This window comes from Amblyraja radiata, chromosome 10, assembly GCF_010909765.2.
Source record: "Amblyraja radiata isolate CabotCenter1 chromosome 10, sAmbRad1.1.pri, whole genome shotgun sequence".
Taxonomy (NCBI): Eukaryota; Metazoa; Chordata; class Chondrichthyes; order Rajiformes; family Rajidae; genus Amblyraja; species Amblyraja radiata.
The window spans coordinates 66,645,664-66,665,140 of NC_045965.1; the positions used below are offsets into that span (position 1 = coordinate 66,645,664).

General features: G+C 46.3%; 1 protein-coding gene across 1 annotated transcript in view; it reads left to right on the forward strand.

Annotated features, from left to right (window-relative positions):
- The first annotated feature begins 578 nt into the window (after window positions 1–578).
- The window catches only part of spata1 (spermatogenesis associated 1), a 48,137-nt gene continuing 29,238 nt past the window's right edge, over window positions 579–19,477 (forward strand). Inside the window, exon 1 of the mRNA XM_033029084.1 lies at window positions 579–706. Coding sequence (XP_032884975.1) covers window positions 668–706 — 39 coding nt within the window. The 5' untranslated portion in view covers window positions 579–667. The remainder of the gene's footprint in view (window positions 707–19,477) is intronic.

The following is a 19,477-nucleotide window of genomic DNA, read 5'->3' on the forward strand; positions in this document are numbered from 1 at the left end:
GCTATATTTAAGAGGGTTAGATGTGGCCCTTGTGGCTAAGGGGATCAGAGGGTATAGAGAGAAGGCAGGTACGGGATACTGAGTTGGATGATCAGCCATGATCATATTGAATGGCCGTGCAGGCTCGAAGGGCCGAATGGCCTACTCCTGCACATATTGTCTATGTTTCTATGTTTATTCTTAAACTGTGGCCCCTGATTCTGGACTCCCCAACATCGGGAACATGTTAGGGGCCCTGAAGCTTAAGCTTCATTCGTTTCATAGTAGATCCATCCCTGACTCCAGCACTTTGTGTCTATCTTTGGTATAAACCTGTATCTGCAGTTCCTTCCTCCGCAGATCTAAGTGTTTTAGTTTGACACTGGACAAACCCAGGGATTAGTCAGTAAATCACTTCTTCACTTCTTTATTGCACAACGTCCCGAACCCCATTGGAGCACTCAAGGTTGGGGCGTTCCCTAATGGGGCAGGACTGCAGCTTGATTGGGCAGAGCGACTGTCAATCCGAGGTGGTGCAGGGCTTGGATTGGTCCAGGTGTCTGAGCCCGCCCCCAAGGCTAGTGGGCGGTTCGGTTCCTGCCCCGGGACCAGAAGCGTTTACACCGCTGCTCTTGGAGCGAGTACTTCACGGCACTCGCAGAGATTGCAAAGTGCAAGGACCAACACCATGAGATCTTCAGGAGCCCGCAGAGCCCCCAGTTGTGGGGTAAGTCCCTCAGTGTAGATAGGCACAAAATGCTGGAGTAACCTAGCGGGTCAGGCAGCATCTCTGGAGAGAAGGAATGGGTGACGTTTCGGGACCAGTCCTTTCTTCAGACTGAGGATCAGGGGAGAGGGAGACATGGGGATATGGTTGGGTTGGGTGTGAAAACTACAGATCAAAACAGACTATGATCAGGAAATGTAGAATGGTGCATTGTTACCTGAGGGGAAGTTGACGGAGGCATACAATCAGTAAAATGAATCAAGAGGATAGTGAAACTAGTCGGAGAACTGTAGTGGGGAAGGGATGGAGAGAGAGGGAAAGCAATGATTACTTGAAGTAAGATAAGATAAATCAATCAACAAGAGATTAGTGTGTAAAATTAGAGCACTTGGTATTGGGGGTAAGGTATTATTGACAACTGACAATAGGTGCAGGAGTATGACATTCGGCCCTTCGAGACAACATCGTCATTCAATGTGATCATGGCTGATCATCCACAATCAGTACCCCGTTCCTGCCTCATCCCCCTGGACCCCGCTATGTTTAAGAGCCCTAACTAGCTCTCTCTTGAAAGTATCCAGAGAACCGGCCTCCACCGCCCTCTGAGGCAGAGAATTCCACAGACTCACAACACTCTGTGTGAAAAAGTGTTTCCTCATCTCTGTTCTAAATGGCTTACCCCTTATTCTTAAACTGTGGCCCCTTGGTTCTGGACTCCCCCAACATCAGGAACATGTTTCCTGCCTCTTGACATGGATAGAGAACTGGTTAACAGACAGAAAGCAAAGAGTAGGAATTAACGGGCCCTTTTCAGAATGACAGGCGGTGACTAGTGGGGGGCCGCAAAGCTTGGTGCTGGGACCCCAGCTATTTGCAATGTATATTAACGATTTAGACGAGGTAATTAAATGAGACATTTCCAAGTTTGCGGATGACACAATGTTGGCTGGCAGTGTGAGCTGCGAGGAGGATGCTAAGAGGCTGCAGGGTGACTTGGATAGTTTGAGTGAATGGGCAGATGCAGTTTAATAATAATAATAATAATAATAATATCTTTTATTGTCATTGCACATAAGTGCAACGTGATTTGGTATGCAGCTTCCATCCAATGTCATAACTTAAATAACATACAATTTAGATACCCCGAGGACATGGTTTGTAAAATGAACATTAGAACATTAAAACAGTAAAACAGTCAAAACAGACTAAAGTGCAGATGTGTCTGTGCGACGTGACCATCTGAGGGAGACGGTCCAGGGGGGGTGGGGGGCATTCAGCAGGGCCGGTTCAGAGCCGCTATAGCTCTGGGAATGAAGCTGTTCCTGAGTCTGGAGGTGCGGGCGTAGAAGACCTTGTAACGTCTGCCGGAGGGAAGTAGTCCGAACAGTCCATTACAAGGGTGTGAGGAGTCTTTATGGATGCTGACGGCCTTCCTGAGGCACCGTGTGTGGTAGATGCCCTCCAAGGCTGGTAGCTGTGTCCCAATAAACTTCTGCGCTCTGTGGACGACGCGCTGAAGAGCTCTCCTCTCCGCCTCCATGCAGCTGAGATACCACACAGAGATGCCATATGTTAGTATGAGGATAAATGAAAGTCATCCACTTTGGTGACAAGAACAGGAAGGCACATTATTTTCTGAATGATAGACACAAAATGCTGGAGTAACTCAGCATGTGAGGCAGCATCTCTGGAGAGAAGGAATGGGCGATGTTTCCGGTCGAGACCATTCTTCAGACTGATGTCACAGGAGGGGGTGGGACAAAAATAGAATGGAGTAGGTTACAGTAAGACTAGTGGGAGAACTGGGAAGGGGAAAGGGATGGAGAGTTAGAGCAAGGGCTATCTGAAGTTAGAGAAGACAATGTTCATACCGTTGGGGTGTAAACTACCTGAGCAAAATATGAGGTGCTGTTCCTCCAATTTGCGCTGAGCCTCACTCTGACAATGGAGGAGGCCCAGGACAGAAAGGTCAGATTGGGAATGGGAGGGGGGAGTTGAAGTGCTGAGCAACCAGGAGATCAGGTAGGTTAAGACGGACTGAGCAGAGGTGTTCAGTGAAACGATCGCTGAGCCTGCACTTGGTCTCACCGATGTAGAGAAGTTGACACCTGGAACAGCGGATACAGTAGATGAGGTTGGAGGAAGTGCAAGTGAACTTCTGCCTCATCTGGAAAGACTGTTTGGGTCCTTGGATGGAGTCGTGGGGGAAGGTAAAGGGACAGGTGTTGCATTTCCTGCGGTTGCAGGGGAAAGTACCTGGGGAGGGGGTGGTTGGGGTGGAAGGGACGGGTTGACCAGGGAGTCTCGGAGGGAATGGTCTCTGCAGAAAGCAGAAAGGGGTAGAGATGGGAAGATGTGGCCAGTAGTGGTATCCCGTTGGAAGTGGCGAAAGTGTTGGAGGATTATATGCTGTATGCGACGGCTGATAGGGTGGAAGGTGAGGACAAGGGGGACTCTGTCCTTGCTACGAATGTGGGGAGGGGGATTAAGACCGGAGCTGTGGGATATCGAGGAGACCCGAGAGAGAGCCTCATCTATAATGGAAGAGGGGAACCCCCGTTTCCTAAAGAATGAGGACATCTCCGATGCCCTGGGTATGGAACACCTCATCCTGGGCGCAGATGCGGCGTTGACGGAGGAATTGGGAGTATGTGATAGAGTCTTTACAGGAAGCAGGGTGGGAAGAAGTGTAGTCAAGATAACTATGGAGTCAGTAGGTTTGTGGTAGATGTCGCTCAATAGTCTTCCCTGTGATGGAGACGGTGAGATCTAGAAACGGTAGGGAGATGGTCCAAGTGAATTTGGGTGCAGTATGGAAATTAGTGGTGAAGTGGATGAAGTCAGTGAGTTTTATATGGGTGCACGAGGTAGTACCAAAGCAGTCGTCAATGTAGCGGAGGTAGAGTTCGGGGATAGGACCAGTGTACGCCTGGAACAGGGATTGTTACACCATAAAATACACCATCAGGCCATTATCTAAATTGTGTCAGAAAAGGGGAAGTGCAACAAGACCTGGGTGTGCTTGTACATCAGTCACTGAAAGTAAGCATGCAGGTACATCAGGCAGTGAAGAAAGCTAATGCCCTGTTTGCCTTCGTTGCAAGAGAATTTGAGTTTAGGAGAAAAGAGGTCCTACTACAGTTGTACAGGGCCCTGGTGAGACCACGCCTGGAGTATTGTGTGCAATTTTGGTCTCTTAATTTGAGGAAGGATATTCTTGCTATTGCGGGGGTTCACCAGGTTAATTCCCGGGATGGCGGGACTGACATATGAAGAAAGAACAGGTCGACTGGGCTTATATTCATTGGAATTGTGAAGGATGAGGAGTTCTCATGGAAACATATAAAATTCTTAAAGGATTGGACAGGCTAGATGCAGGAGAAATGTTCCCTGGTGTTGGGGATTCCAGAAACAGGGGCCAGTATTGTAAATTAACCTACAAACCTTCTTGCCTCGACCCGAAACGTCACCCATTCCTTCTATTCAGAGCTGTCCCGCTGAGTTACTCCAGCATTTTGTCTATATTAGGGTTATGCCATTCAGCCCTTCGAGCCTGCACCGCCATTCAATGTGATATGGCTGATCATCCACAATCTGTACCCCGTTCCTGCCTTCTTCCCATAACCCTTGACTCCTTTATCTTTAAGAGCTTTTTCTCTCTTGAAAGTAACCAGAGAACCGGCCTCCACCGCCCTCTAAGGATATAGGTGGAAGGGGGAGTGGGAATGGGGTGGAGCTGGATAGTGGGAGTAATGGGTGCCCACCAGGGTAGGGGGAAAACGGAGAGGGGGAGTTTATAGCTAAGTCGTGCCCTTGGTTTGGTGTTTTATCCAAAAGATTCATGAAATGGTGCGTAATAGACCCAGGTGCTGATTAACAGGATTGGTGTAGGTGGGGAACTGAGGGCAGGATGGCACAGTTGGTAGAGTCACTGCCTTGCCAGAGACCCAGGTTCAATCCTGACCTCTTGGCACTGTCTGTGTGGAGTTTGCACGTTCTCCCTGTGACCGCGTAGGTTTCCCCCGGGTGCTCCGGTTTCGTCCCACACCTCAAAAACGAGTGGGTCTTTGGGCTAATGGGCCGCTGTAAATCGCCCCCAGTGTGTGGGTGAGTGGTAGACTCTGGGGGGAGTTGATGGGAGTGTGGGGAGAGTAAACATGGGATTGGTGTAAATGGTGATTGATGATTAGTGCAGACTCAATGGGCCGAAGGGCCTGTTTCCATGCACTATATCTCTAAAGCACTGTCTTCTAATCATTATCTGCAAAATATGTCAGAAGAAAATCGAGACAAGACACAATATGCGAGAGTAACTTAGCGGGTCAGGCAGCATCTCCAGAGAAAAATAGTTGTTGACGTTTCGGGTTGGCACCCTTCTTCAGGCCCATCCCGAAACATCACCTATTATCTTTTTTCCAGAGATGTTTCTTGACCTGCTCAGTTACTCCAGCACTTTGTGCCTTTGTTTGTTGTAAACCAGCATATGCAGTTCCTTGTTTCTATAGCGAGAGCACTGTGACTTGCGTTGTAATGAGCTTCTGAGCAACATAGGGTGGTGAGGTTGGAATGAGAGGTGGAGGAATCAGGTGAGGGTCGGGATAGTGAAACGGGGAGTAGCTTGTTAGCATGAGAGGGCGTGAACACTGATGAATACCAGAGCTCGCCTGCTGACTGTATTAGCCGGCTCTCTGTGCTGAGGGGCGGAGGACATGGGTAAAATCATGGGTTGACTATCGATTCCCGATGTGGGAGAGTCCAGAACCAGGGGCCACAGTTTAAGAATAAGGGGTAAGCCATTTAGAACGGAGATGAGGAAAAACAGAGTTGTGAATCTGTGGAATTCTCCTCCTCAGAAGGTAGTGGAGGCTGATTCTCTGGAAGCTTTCAAGAGAGAGTTAGATAGATCTCTTAAAGATAGCAAAGTCATGAGATATGGGGAGAAGGCAGAAACGGGGTACTGATTGTGGATGATCAGCTATGATCACAGTGAATGGCGGTGCTGGCTCGAAGGGCTGAATGAAACTCCTGCACCTATTGTCTATTGTCTCACAATCTATCAGGTTACTTCTCATCCCCATCCAGAAGATAGGAGATAGAATAATACAAACAGGAACAGGCCCTCTGGCCACATTATCTGTACTGAACATTATACCACATTAAACTAACCTCCTAATAATACACTTGGGGGCATTGGTTTTGCCTTTTTGCAGTATTTTTGTTTTTTGTGTGTGTGTACATCTATACTGTATATGTATTCAGTCTGAAGAAGGGTCTCAACCAGAAACGTCACCCATTCCTTCTCTCCAGAGATGCCGTCTGTCCCGCTGAGTTACTCCAGCATTTTGAGTCTACCATCTATATATGTATGCAATATATATACATATATATAATTTTGTCATTTACTATATTGTTTACGGTGTATTATGTTTACATATTCTGTTGTGCTGTTGCAAGTAAGAATTTCATTGTTCTATCGGGGGGGGGTCGACACATGACATTAAAACACTCTTGACTTGTGAACACTCTGAGCATCATAAACACCGCTATCATATCTGCCTCTGCACCTGGTAGCGTATGTTCCAGGTACCCATCACAAACAGTAAAATAAAAACTTGTCCCGCACATCCCCTTTAATCATTTATGGAAAGGCTGGCTAGCTGGGTCTTTTATCCCTGGAGTTTAAGGTCATAAGTGATAGGAGCAGAATGAGGCCACTTGGCCCATCAACTCTCTCCCTTCTACCCCAATTCTCCTGCCACAGTTTTTCCCCCCACTCTAGAGGAGTCCATGATTAGAGGGCACAGGTTGAAAGTGAGAGGGTAAAGATTTAAAAGAGATCTGAGGGACAATTTCTTCAGAGAGGGTTTAGAAGGTCAGTTTCGGTTAAGTTTATTGTCACGTGTACCGAGGTACAGTGAACAGCTTTTGTTGCAGGCTGTCCAGTCAGCAGAAAGCCAATACATGAAAACAATCGAGCCGTCCACAGTGTATAGATACATGATAAGGGAATAAGGATGAGGGAGGATTTTGTTGAAAACAGCATCTCTGGAGAACATGGATAGGTGATGTTTCGGGTTGAGACCCTTCTGCAAATAGGTGGCATCGGGAGCCGAAACGTCACCTATCCACATTCTCCAGAGATGCTGTCTGACCTGCTCAATTACACTGGCACCCTCCCCCCCCCCCCCCCCCCCCCCCCCCCCCCCATAGCACCTGCAGTTACTTGTTTTCAGTTTCCTCTGCTTTGTGACTTGAGAAAAATAAGAGAGGCAGGCACGAAGAACTCTGTGTGCATGGATTCCCCATCCCTACTTATGCATTTTACGAGGCTGGCCCAGTCTTTGAGAAACACAATAGATAGTTCCATTAAGTTATAAAACAAAGCCACCACCCTGGTTTAAATGGCTCACTGTTGCCGTGGTAACCTAAGGAACTTAAATGTCTGCCTCAGCCCAGCACACTGAGAAGACAGGGCGATGAAGCCCGATCTGCCCATTCAAGAGTAACGAGGAAACAACTTTGCTACAATAGGCCGAAATGTTTGAGGTTGCACAGGGCAATTTCTCCACTTGTTTACGAATTAGCATTCCCATTTACCATGGTGACCGTTTACTCTGGTTATTGTCCTTGGCTCATTCAGATAAAATGCTGGATTTAGCCTTAACTAATAAACTGCAGAGGAAATATTTAAGAGGGAGTTAGACGTGGCCCTTGTGGCTAAAGGGATCAGGGGGTATGGAGAGAAGGCAGGTACGGGATACTGAGTTGGATGATCAGCCATGATCATATTGAATGGCGGTGCAGGCTCGAAGGGCCGAATGGCCTACTCCTGCACCTTATTTCTATGTTTCTATGTTTCTATAAAATAAATCCTGACAAAGAAAACACTACAAGGGACTGCAGTTGCTGATTTTTTAAACTAAAATAATCAAAATGTTGCAGTAACTCAGCGGGTCAGGCAGCATCTCTGGAGAACGTGGATAGGTGACGTTTCACAGAGTGCTGGAGTAAGTCAGCGGGTCAGGCAGCATCTCTGGAGAACATGGACACGTGACAGGTCACACCTTGTGGAAGGTGTGACCTGTACAAAAAGGATGGGTTGCACTTGAACTCGAGGGGGACCAATATCCTGGCGGGGAGATTTGCAAAGGCTACTGCGGAGACTTTAAACTAGAACGGTTGGGGGGAAGGACTTAAATAGAGAAAGCTAGTAGACAGTGTGTGAGGCAGGAGGCAGAGAAGGGAAGCACTCAGACCCAACAGGGAGGGGGGGAAGAAGAAAAACATAATTAGCAGAGAATAAGAGGTGGTGGGGTTCTTAAATGTGTGAGCAGTGAGACAGAGGGGTGTAAAATGAGGGTAGAAGCAATAGGTAGCAAGGTGAAAAGTAAAAGGGGCACGCAGACAAATCCAGGGCAAAAATCAAAAAGGGCCACTTTTCAACAAAATAGTATATGGGGTAAGACCGTTGTAAAAACAAGCCTGAAGGCTTTGTGTCTCAATGCAAGGAGCATTCGTGGATGAGTTGAATGTGCAGATAGCTATTAATGATTATGATATAGTTGGGATCACGGAGACATGGCTCCAGGGTGACCAAGGCTGGGAGCTGAACATCCAGCGATATTCAATATTCAGGAGGGATAGACAGAAATGAAAAGGAGGTGGGGTAGCGTTGCTGGTTAGAGAGGAGATTAACGCAATGGAAAGGAAGGACATTAGCTTGGAGGATGTGGAATCGATATGGGTAGAGCTGCGAAACACTAAGGGGCAGAAAACGCTAGTGGGAGTTGTGCACAGGCCACCTAACAGTAGTAGTGGAGTTGGGGATGGCATCAAACAGGACATTAGAAATGCGTGCAACAAAGGTAAAACAGTTATAATGGGTGACTTCAATCTACATATAGATTGGGTGAATCAAATTGGCAGGGGTGCTGAGGAAGAGGATTTCTTGGAACGTATGCGGGATAGTTTTCTAAACCAACATGTAGAGGAACCAACGAGAGAGCAGGCTATTCTAGACTGGGTATTGAGTAATGAGGAAGGGTTAGTTAGCAGTCTTGTTGTGCGTGGCCCCTTGGTCAAGAGTGACCATAATATAACCATATAACCATATAACAATTACAGCACGGAAACAGGCCATCTCGACCCTTCTAGTCCGTGCCGAACACGTATTCTCCCCTAGTCCCATATACCTGCACTCAGACCATAACCCTCCATTCCCTTCCCGTCCATATAACTATCCAATTTATTTTTAAATTATAAAAACGAACCTGCCTCCACCACCTTCACTGGAAGCTCATTCCACACAGCCACCACTCTCTGAGTAAAGAAGTTCCCCCTCATGTTACCCCTAAACTTCTGTCCCTTAATTCTCAAGTCATGTCCCCTTGTTTGAATCTTCCTTACTCTCAGTGGGAAAAGCTTATCCACGTCAACTCTGTCTATCCCTCTCATCATTTTAAAGACCTCTATCAAGTCCCCCCTTAACCTTCTGCGCTCCAAAGAATGAAGCCCTAACTTGTTCAACCTTTCTCTGTAACTTAGTTGCTGAAACCCAGGCAACATTCTAGTAAATCTCCTCTGTACTCTCTCTATTTTGTTGACATCCTTCCTATAATTAGGCGACCAAAATTGTACACCATACTCCAGAATTGGCCTCACCAATGCCTTGTACAATTTTAACATTACATCCCAACTTCTATACTCAATGCTCTGATTTATAAAGGCCAGCACACCAAAAGCTTTCTTTACCACCCTATCTACATGAGATTCCACTTTCAGGGAACTGTGCACAGTTATTCCCAGATCCCTCTGTTCACCTGCATTCTTCAATTCCCTACCATTTACCATGTACGTCCTATTTTGATTTGTCCTGCCAAGATGTAGCACCTCACATTTATCAGCATTAAACTCCATCTGCCATCTTTCAGCCCACTCTTCCAACAGGCATAAATCTCTCTGTAGACTTTGATAATCTACTTCATTATCCACAACCCCACCTATCTTAGTATCATCTGCATACTTACTAATCCAATTTACCACACCATCATCCAGATCATTGATGTACATGACAAACAACAGTGGACCCAACAGATCCCTGTGGCACCCCACTAGTCACTGGCCTCCAACCTGACAAACAACCATCCACCATTACTCTCTGGCATCTCCCATTCAGCCACTGTTGAATCCATCTTGCTACTCCACCGTTAATACCCAACAATTGAACCTTCTTAACCAACCTTCCGTGAGGAACCTTGTCAAAGGCCTTACTGAAGTCCATATATACAACATCCACTGCTTTACCCTCATCAATTTCCCGAGTAACCTCTTCCAAAAATTCAAAATTAGTCAAACATGACCTTCCAGGCACAAATCCATGTTGACTGTTCCTAATCAGACCCTGTTTATCCAGATGCTTATATATATTATCTCTAAGTATCCTTTCCATTAATTTGCCCACCACTGACGTCAAACTAACAGGTCTATAATTGCTAGGTTTACTCTTAGACCCCTTTTTAAACAATGGAACAACATGCGCAGTACGCCAATCCTCCGGCACTATTCCCGTTTCTAATGACATTTGAAATATTTCTGTCATAGCCCCTGCTATTTCTACACTAACTTCCCTCAATGTCCTAGGGAATATCCTGTCCGGACCTGGAGACTTATCCACTTTTATATTTCTCAAAAGTGTCAGTACTTCCTCTTCTTTGAATCTCATAGTTTCCATAGCTACTCTACTTGTTTCCCTTACCTCACATAATTCAATATCCTTGTCCTTGGTGTATACCGAAGAAAAGAAATTGTTCAATATCTCCCCCATCTCTTTTGGCTCTGCAGATAGCTGTCCACTCTGAATCTCTAATGGACCAATTTTATCCCTCGTTATCCTTTTGCTATTAATATAGCTGTAGAAACCCTTTGGATTTACTTTCACCTTACTTGCCAAAGCAACCTCATATCTTCTTTTAGCTTTTCTAATTTCTTTCTTAAGATTCTTTTTACATTCTTTATACTCCTCAAGCACCTCATTTACTCCATGCTGCCTATAATTATTGTAGTTCTCTCTTTTTCCGAACCAAGTGTCCAATTTCCCTTGAAAACCATGGCTCTTTCCAATTTTTACTATTTCCTTTCAACCGAACAGGGACATAAAGATTCTGTACTCTTAAAATTTCACCTTTAAATGTCCTCCATTTCTCTTCCACATCTTTCCCATAAAACAAACTGTCCCAATTTACTCCTTTTAAATCCTTTCGCATCTCCTCAAAGTTAGCCTTTCTCCAATCAAAAATCTCAACCCTAGGTCCAGTTCTGACCCTTTCCATAATTATATTGAAACTAATGGTATTGTGATCACTGGTCCCGAACTGTTCCCCAACGCATACCTCTGCCACCTGACCCGTCTCATTTCCTAACAGGAGGTCCAGCACCGCCCCTTCTCTAGTAGGTACTTCTATGTATTGCTGCAAAAAACTATCCTGCACACATTTTACAAACTCCAACCCATCCAGCCCATTTACAGAATGTGTTTCCCAGTCTATGTGTGGAAAATTGAAATCTCCCACAATCACTACCTTGTGCTTACTACTAATATCTGCAATCTCCTTACATATTTGCTCTTCCAATTCTCGCTCCCCATTTGGCGGTCTATAATACACCCCTATAAGTGTTGCTACCCCTTTCCCATTTCTCAGTTCCACCCAAATAGCCTCCCTAGACGAGCCCTCTAATCTATCCTGCCAAAGCACTGCTGTAATATCTTCCCTGATAAGCAATGCAACACCTCCACCTCTTGCACCCTCCAAATCTATCACACCTGAAGCAACAAAATCCTGGAATATTTAGTTTCCAATCACAGCCCTCCTGCAAACATATTTTGCTAGCCCTTGCTGTCTCCTCCCCTTCCTTAACCCTCTAGCTGTCCACTCCCACCCTCCCATCCGCCCGCCCTCCTCTTCCTCCTCCCCTCTTCCTTCCTTCTCCCCCCCCCCCCCCACCCCCCATCAGTCTGAAGAAGGGTTTCGGCCCGAAACGTCACCTATTTCCTTCGCTCCATAGATGCTGCTGCACCCGCTGAGTTTCCCCAGCAATTTTGTGTATCTCCTGCAACCATGTTTCACTGATCGCCACAACATCATACTTCCAGGTGTCAATCCAGGCTCTAAGTTCATCCACCTTTCTTACAATGCTCCTAGCATTAAAATATACACATTTAAGAAACCCACCCTCTCTTATTCTCTGTTTATTGTCTTTTTCTTCTCTCTCCCCTACATTTTGGGTCAGAGTGCTACCATTCTCTGCCTCCTGCCTCACACACTGACTGCTAGATTTCCCAATTTGAGTCCCTCCCCCCAACCATACTAGTTTAAAGTCTCCCCAGTAGCCTTTGCAAATCTCCCCGCCAGGATATTGGTCCCCCTCGAGTTCAAGTGCAACCCGTCCTTTCTGTACAGGTCGCACCTTCCCCAAAAGAGGTCCCAATGATCCAGAAACTTGAATCCATACCCACTGCACCAGTCCCTCATCCACTCATTTATCCTCCATCTTGCTCCATTCCTACTCTCACTGTCGCGTGGCACAGGCAGTAATCCTGAGATTGTTACCTTTGCAGTCCTTCTCCTTAACTCTCTACCTAACTCCCTAAATTCTTCTCTCAGGACCTCTTCTCTTTTTTTACCTATGTCGTTGGTACCTATATGTACCACAACCTCAGGCTCTTCTCCCTCCCATTTCAGGATTTCTTGGACACGCTCAGACACATCCCTGACCCTGGCACCAGGGAGGCAAACTACCAACCGGGTCTCCTGTCTGCTTACACAGAATCGCCTATCCGACCCCCTGACTATAGAGTCCCCTATTACAATTGCCCTCCACTTCTTTTCCTTACCCTTCTGAGCAACAGGACCGGTCTTTGTGCCAGAGGCCCGGCCGCTGTCGCTGCCCCCAGGTAGGCTGTCTCCCCCACCCTTACTCAAACATGAGTACTTATTTTCAAGGTGTACAGCCACCGGGGTACTCACCAGTCCCTGCGTCTGCCCATTGCCCTTCCTAACTGTGACCCCGTTTTTTCTGTCTCCCGTGGTCTTGGAGTGACCACCTCCCTGTAACTCCTTTCTATGACCTCCTCGCTCTCCCTGAGCAGACAGAGGTCATCGAGTTGCTGCTCCAGGTTCCTAACACGGTCCCTTAGGAGCCCCATCTCGATGCACCTGGTGCAGATGTGGACGTCTGGAGGGCATTCAGACTCCATGACCTCCCACATCTGACATCCAGAACAGTAAACTGCCCTGGCCCTCATTCTCCCCCTTATCCGAATACAATAAAGCCTTAATATGGTTGAGTTCTTCATTAGGATGGAGAGTGACATTGTTAATTCATAAACAAGGGTCCTGAACTTAAAGAAAGGTAACTTTCAGGGTATGAGACGTGAATTGGCCATGATTGACTGGCAATTGATTCTTAAAGGGTTGACGGTGGATATGCAATGGAAGGCATTTAAAGACTGCATGGATGAACTACAACAATTGTTCATTTCAGTTTGGCAAAAGAATGAATCAGGGAAGGTAGTGCATCCGTGGATAACAAGGGAAATCAGGGATAGTATCAAAACAAAAGATGAAGCATACAAATTAGCCAGAAAAAGCAGCCTACCAGAGGACTGGGAGAAATTCAGAGTCCAGCAGAGGAGGACAAAGGGCTTAATTAGGAAAGGGAAAATAGATTATGAAGGAAAACTGGCAGGGAACATAAAAACTGACTGCAAAGGTTTTTATAGGTATGTGAAGAGAAAGAGATTAGTTAAAACAAATGTAGGTCCCTTGCAGTCAGAAACAGGTGAATTGATCTTGGGGAACAAGGACATGGCAGACCAATTCAATAACTACTTTGGTTCCGTCTTCACTAAGGAAGACATATATAATCTGCCGGAAATAGCAGGGGACCGCGGGTCAAATGAGATGGAAGAACTGGGTGAAATCAAGGTTAGCCGGGAAGTGTTGTTCGGTAAATTGAATGGATTAAAGGCCAATAAATCCCCAGTGCCAGATAGGCTGCATCCCAGAGTACTTAAGGAAGTAGCTCCAGAAATAGTGGATGCATTAGTGATAATTTTTCAAAACTCTTTAGATTCAGGAGTAGTTCCTGAGGATTGGAGGGTAGCTAACGTAACCCCACTTTTTAAGAAGGGAGGGAGAGAGAAAATGGGGAATTACAGACCAGTTAGTCTAACATCGGTAGTGAGGAAACTGCTAGAGTCAGTTATTAAAGATGGGATAGCAGCACATTTGGAAAGTGGTGAAATCATTGGACAAAGTCAGCATGGATTTATGAAAGGTAAATCATGTCTGACGAATCTTATAGAATTTTTCGAGGATGTAACTAGTAGAGTGGATAAGGGAGAACCAGTGGATGTGATATATCTGGACTTTCAGAAGGCTTTCGACAAAGTCCCACATAAGAGATTAGTATACAAACTTAAAGCACATGGTATTGGGGGTTCAGTATTGATGTGGATAGAGAACTGGCTGGCAAACAGGAAGCAAAGAGTAGGAGTAAACGGGTCCTTTTCAGAATGGCAGGCGGTGACTAGTGGGATACCGCAAGGCTCAGTGCTGGGACCCCAGCTATTTACAATATATATTAATGATTTGGACGAGGGAATTGAATGCAACATCTCCAAGTTTGCGGATGACACAAAGCTGGGGGGCAGTGTTAGCTGTGAGGAGGATGCTAGGAGGCTGCAAGGAGACTTGGATACGTTGGGTGAGTGGGCAAATGCATGGCAGATGCAGTATAATGTGGATAAAATGTGAGGTTATCCACTTTTGTGGCAAAAACAGGAAAGTAGACTATTATCTAAATGGTGGCCGATTAGGAAAAGGGGAGATGCAACGAGACCTGGGTGCCATGGTACACTAGTAATTGAAAGTAGGCATGCAGGTGCGGCAGGCAATGAAGAATGCCAATGGTATGTTAGCATTCATAGCAAAAGGATTTAAGTATAGGAGCGGGGAGGATCTACTGCAGTTGTACACGGTCTTGGTGAGACCACGCCTGGCGTATTGCGTATAGTTTTGGTCTCCAAATCTGAGGAAAGACATTCTTGCCATAGAGGGAGTACAGAGAAGGTTCACCAGACTGATTACTGGGATGTCAGGACTTTCATATGAAGAAAGACTGGATAGACTCGGTTTGTACTTGCTAGAATTTAGGAGATTGAGGGGGGAACTTAAAGAAACGTACAAAATTCTTAAGGGATTGGACAGGCTAGATGCAGGAAGATTGTTCCCGATGTTGGGGAAGTCCAGGACAAGGGGTCACAGTTTGAGGATAGAGGGGAAAACCTTTAGGACCGAGATTAGAAAACATTTTTCACACAGAGAGTGGTGAATCTCTGGAACTCTCTGCCACAGAACGTAGTTGAGGCCAGTTCATTGGCTGTATTTAAGAGGGAGTTAGATGTGGCCCTTGTGGCTAAAGGGATCAGGGGGTATGGAGAGAAGGCAGGTACAGGATACTGAGTTGGATGATCAGCCATGATCATATTGAATGGTGGTGCAGGCTCAAAGGGCCGAATGGCCTACTCCTGCACCTATTTTCTATGTTTCTATGTGACGATTCACAAAGTGCTGGAGTAACTCATTGGCCAGGCAGCATCTCTGGAGAACATAGATAGGTGAAGTTTCACAGTGTGCTGGAGTAACTCAGCGGGTCAGGCAGCATCACTGGAGAACATGGATAGGTGACGTTTCACTGAGTGCTGGAGTAACTCAGCAGGTCGGGCAGCATCTCTGGAGAACATGGATAGGTGACGTTTCCAGAGCTGCCAACTCTCATGCATTGAGCTTGAGAATCAAGCATTTCGCCCAATTCTCACGCTCACGCTGATCACAGAATTTCTCACGCTCTGTCGTGAGAAATTCTGTGATCAATGAGAATTTCAAAACTGATATGAACTGCTTGTGTGCACATCTGTTGACAAGACAGCAGCATTCTTATTCACTGTTATTCTCACTTGACCGAACCGTCACACACCTCCAAACCATGTCCCCATGCAAATTTACATTGAAAGACACGGACCGGGCAGTGAATCAGTGTCACCCAGAGTGTCAAGTAAGGCCATGTCTTACTCCCGGCAGCAGTCGGAATTTAAGGATTTGCGGGAAGCGTCTGATATGACGGAGGCTGCCGAGCAGCAAGAGAGAGATACATGGGCCGCGGAACCGGGGAGGCTGCAGCTCCCCCCACTTTTTTGGCTAGACATGTTTCAATATCTCCGGCTTTGGACGAGGCGCTGCTGTGCTCTGAGCAACCCGGTCGCGGGTGTTGGAGAACCGGGGCGGATGGAGGGATGGAAGCAGAAGCAGCAGCGGGAGCAGATGCGGATGGGGAGCCGGGGCTGGCGAGTGTTTGCCGGGCTGGCGAGTCGCTCGCTGCAGCTCCAGCCATGGTGCAGCCTCAGTGCAAGAGTCCCGGGCCGTTGGAGGCATCGGAAGGGTTGCGCCGTGGCCGTGAGAGTCTCTGTGCCGAATTCGCCCTGGTGACCGGCATGGACCTGGCTGCGGCTCGATGCATCCTGGAGGACAACCAGTGGCTGCTGGAAGTAGGTACTAAGCACAAGTACCAAGCTGCAAGTAGGTACCAAGCACAAAGGCCAAGTGCTGATTATAATCTGATTTCCATACATGAATACACTAAATCATTCATGTGCTGCACCTGTTGATCAGAGCCTGGCTCTACTGTGGAATGTAATTAGGAATGTAATTTAGCCTAACCTTATTCATAGCTAATCCAATTGAAAGCATAAATATTGCATTCAAGTGTAAGTTAAAAGACTCGCTACAGTATGCACCAGATTGCACAATTTCAAGCAGAAAAATGCAAAAGCTCCCTCGGGCTTGGTCTCTCGCAATTTCTCACTCCCAAATCTCACCCAATTTCGGCAGCCCTGCATTTCACAGAGAGCTGGGGTAACTCAGCGGGTCAGGAAGCACCTCTGGAGTACATGGACAGATGACGTTTCACAAATTGCTTGAGTAACTCAGCGGGTCAGGCAGCATCTCTGCAGAACATGGATAGGTGACTTTTCAGAGTGCTGCAGTAACTCAGCGGGTCAGGCAGCATCTCTGTAGAACATGGATAGTTGACGTTTCAGAGCAAGAATTACTCTTCAGTCTAAATCATTGTGGGGCCAAACCAGTGCATCATAGACACTGTTTTTTTGCAGGTTTACAGAAAAGGACATAAAGTGCTGGAGTAACTCAGCAGGTCAAGCAGGATCATACGTGATAGGAGCAAAATTAGGCCATTCAGCCCATCAAGTCTACTCCGTCATTCAATCATGGCTGATCTATCTCTCCCTCTTAACTCCATTCTCCTGCCTTCTTCCCATAACATCTCACACCTGTACTAATCAAGCATCTCTACAGGGCATGCATAAGCGATGTTCTGAGACTATGACCTCTGGCCTTAGACTCTCCCGCTAATGGAAACATCCTCTCCACAGCCACTCTATCCAGATCTAAAAGCCTTTTATAAACGGCAGTATCTGCTTCCACCACCAACGCTGGCAGTGTTCCAGGCACTCAACATGTGCAGAACAAAACATGTCCCATATATTTCCTTTAAACATCAATTACCCGCGCACACTAGTTCTATGTTATCTCACTTTCTCATTGGGGCAATTTAGTCACGGGGCAATTCACAGAGGGCCAATTAACCTACAAACCCACACGTCTTTGGGATGTGGGGGGGGGGCGAGAACCGGAACACCCGGAGGAAACCCACGCGGTTACAGGGAGAACGTTCAAATTCTGCACAGACAGCACCTGAGGTCAGGATCAAACTCAGCATTTTGTGCGTATCTTCGGTGTAAATCAACATCTACAGTTCCTTCCAAATCATAAATGAGGTGAGCCTATTTCTATGCTTCGTTTAGTTTATTGTCACATGTACCGAGGTACAGTGAAAAGCTTGTTGTGTGCTACCCAGTCAGCAAAAAGACAATACTTGATTAAAATTTACAGTTTAGTGCAAGGTAAAGCCAGCAAAGTCTGATCAAGGATAGTCCGAGGGTCACCAATGACGTAGATAGTAGTTCAGCACTGCTCTCTTGTTGTGGTAGGATGGTTTAGTTGCCTGATAACAGCTGGGAAGAAACTGTCCCTGAATCTGGAGATGTGCGTTTTCACACTTCTGTACCTTTTGCCCGATGGGAGAGAGGAGAAGAGGGAATGTCCAGGGTGCGACTCGTCCTTGATTATGCTGCTGGCCTTGCCGACGCAGTGCAAGGTGTAGATGGAGTCAATGGAAGAGAGGTTGGTTTGTGCGATGCTGTACAACTCTTTATGCTTCAAAGGCACCTGCACACAGCTCCAAATGTCCCCTGCAGGAGGATGGATAAGGTCTGTTGACAACACCCATTTCTGTTGGCTCGTGGTTATGATTATAGGAACAGACGCTATGATTTGTGTGACAGAGGCGAACATTTATCACATCCCTGAGTAAATTTCATCTCATGTAAAATTCATTTATTAACAGTGCACATAACAACATCAAGCACCAAACAATTGTTTTGGTCAGTACTTGATATATAGCCTGGCAAATGTATAAAGCCCAACCATTCGATTATGCCGCCCATTAATTTAAGCTGTTTATTTCATTTTCTCCTGGTCTAATTTTTATTTTCAAGAAAAAACAACACCAAGCCACCATTTGTAAGCTGATACTGAAGACTGCAATCATTTCATGAACAATTCAGTTATAAATTCAGATAAAAGCAAACAGAGGTGACAGCCCCTAACAACCATATCTGTTTACACATTCCCCACATTCTTATTGCTTTACTTTCAGCACAAAACCACTTCTTGGAAAAAATAATCTTGCTGCCGATGTTCTCAGTGACCCTCCCGGACAGATATTATGTACGCAGATTGCTGGCCAAAATAGCAATATTACATGGAGGACACTCTGTACTGACTGCACTTGTGTTCCATCATGCAGGGGGAAAATAAAGGTTTAAGGTGATTCAACGAGTTGATAGTTGTCAAGCACATATATGCAGTGCCAAACACAAAGTGACGGAGGAACTCGGTGGGGCAGGCAGCATCTGTGGAGGAAAACGGACAAATTACGTTCTGGGTTGAGACACTTCCCTCTTTATTGGAAACCTTTACACTTAGCTATACTTACAAACTGGGACTCAGACAGTGCCAAATAACAGGCGACTATGTGTACTGAGTGTACTACTCCCACCACTTGTACTGTGGCTGAGGTGCTTATCTATGATGTATCTAAGTGCTCATGCACAGTGATGCTTGTACTGAACTGAATACAAAACTGAATTTCACTATAACTTGATACAAGTGATAAATAGAGTACCATTATACTATTGTGCCAAGGTTGGGGCGGCAGTAGTGGTGGAGCTGCTGCCTCACAGCGCCAGAGACCCGAGTTCGATCCTGACCTCGGGTGCTGTTTGTGTGGAGTTTGCACATTCTCCCCGCGACTATATGAGTTTCTTCTAGGTGTTTAGTTTAGTTTAGAGGTACAGCGCGGAAACAGGCCCTTCAGCCCACTGAGTCCATGCCGACAAGTGATCCCCGCACACTAACAATATCCTACACACACTGGGGACAATTTACAATCATACCAAGCCAATTAACCTACAAACCTGCATGTCTTTGGAATGTGGGCAGAAACCGGAGATCCTGGAGAAAACCCAGGCAGGTCACAGAGAGAACGTACAAACTCCGTACAGACAGCATGTTA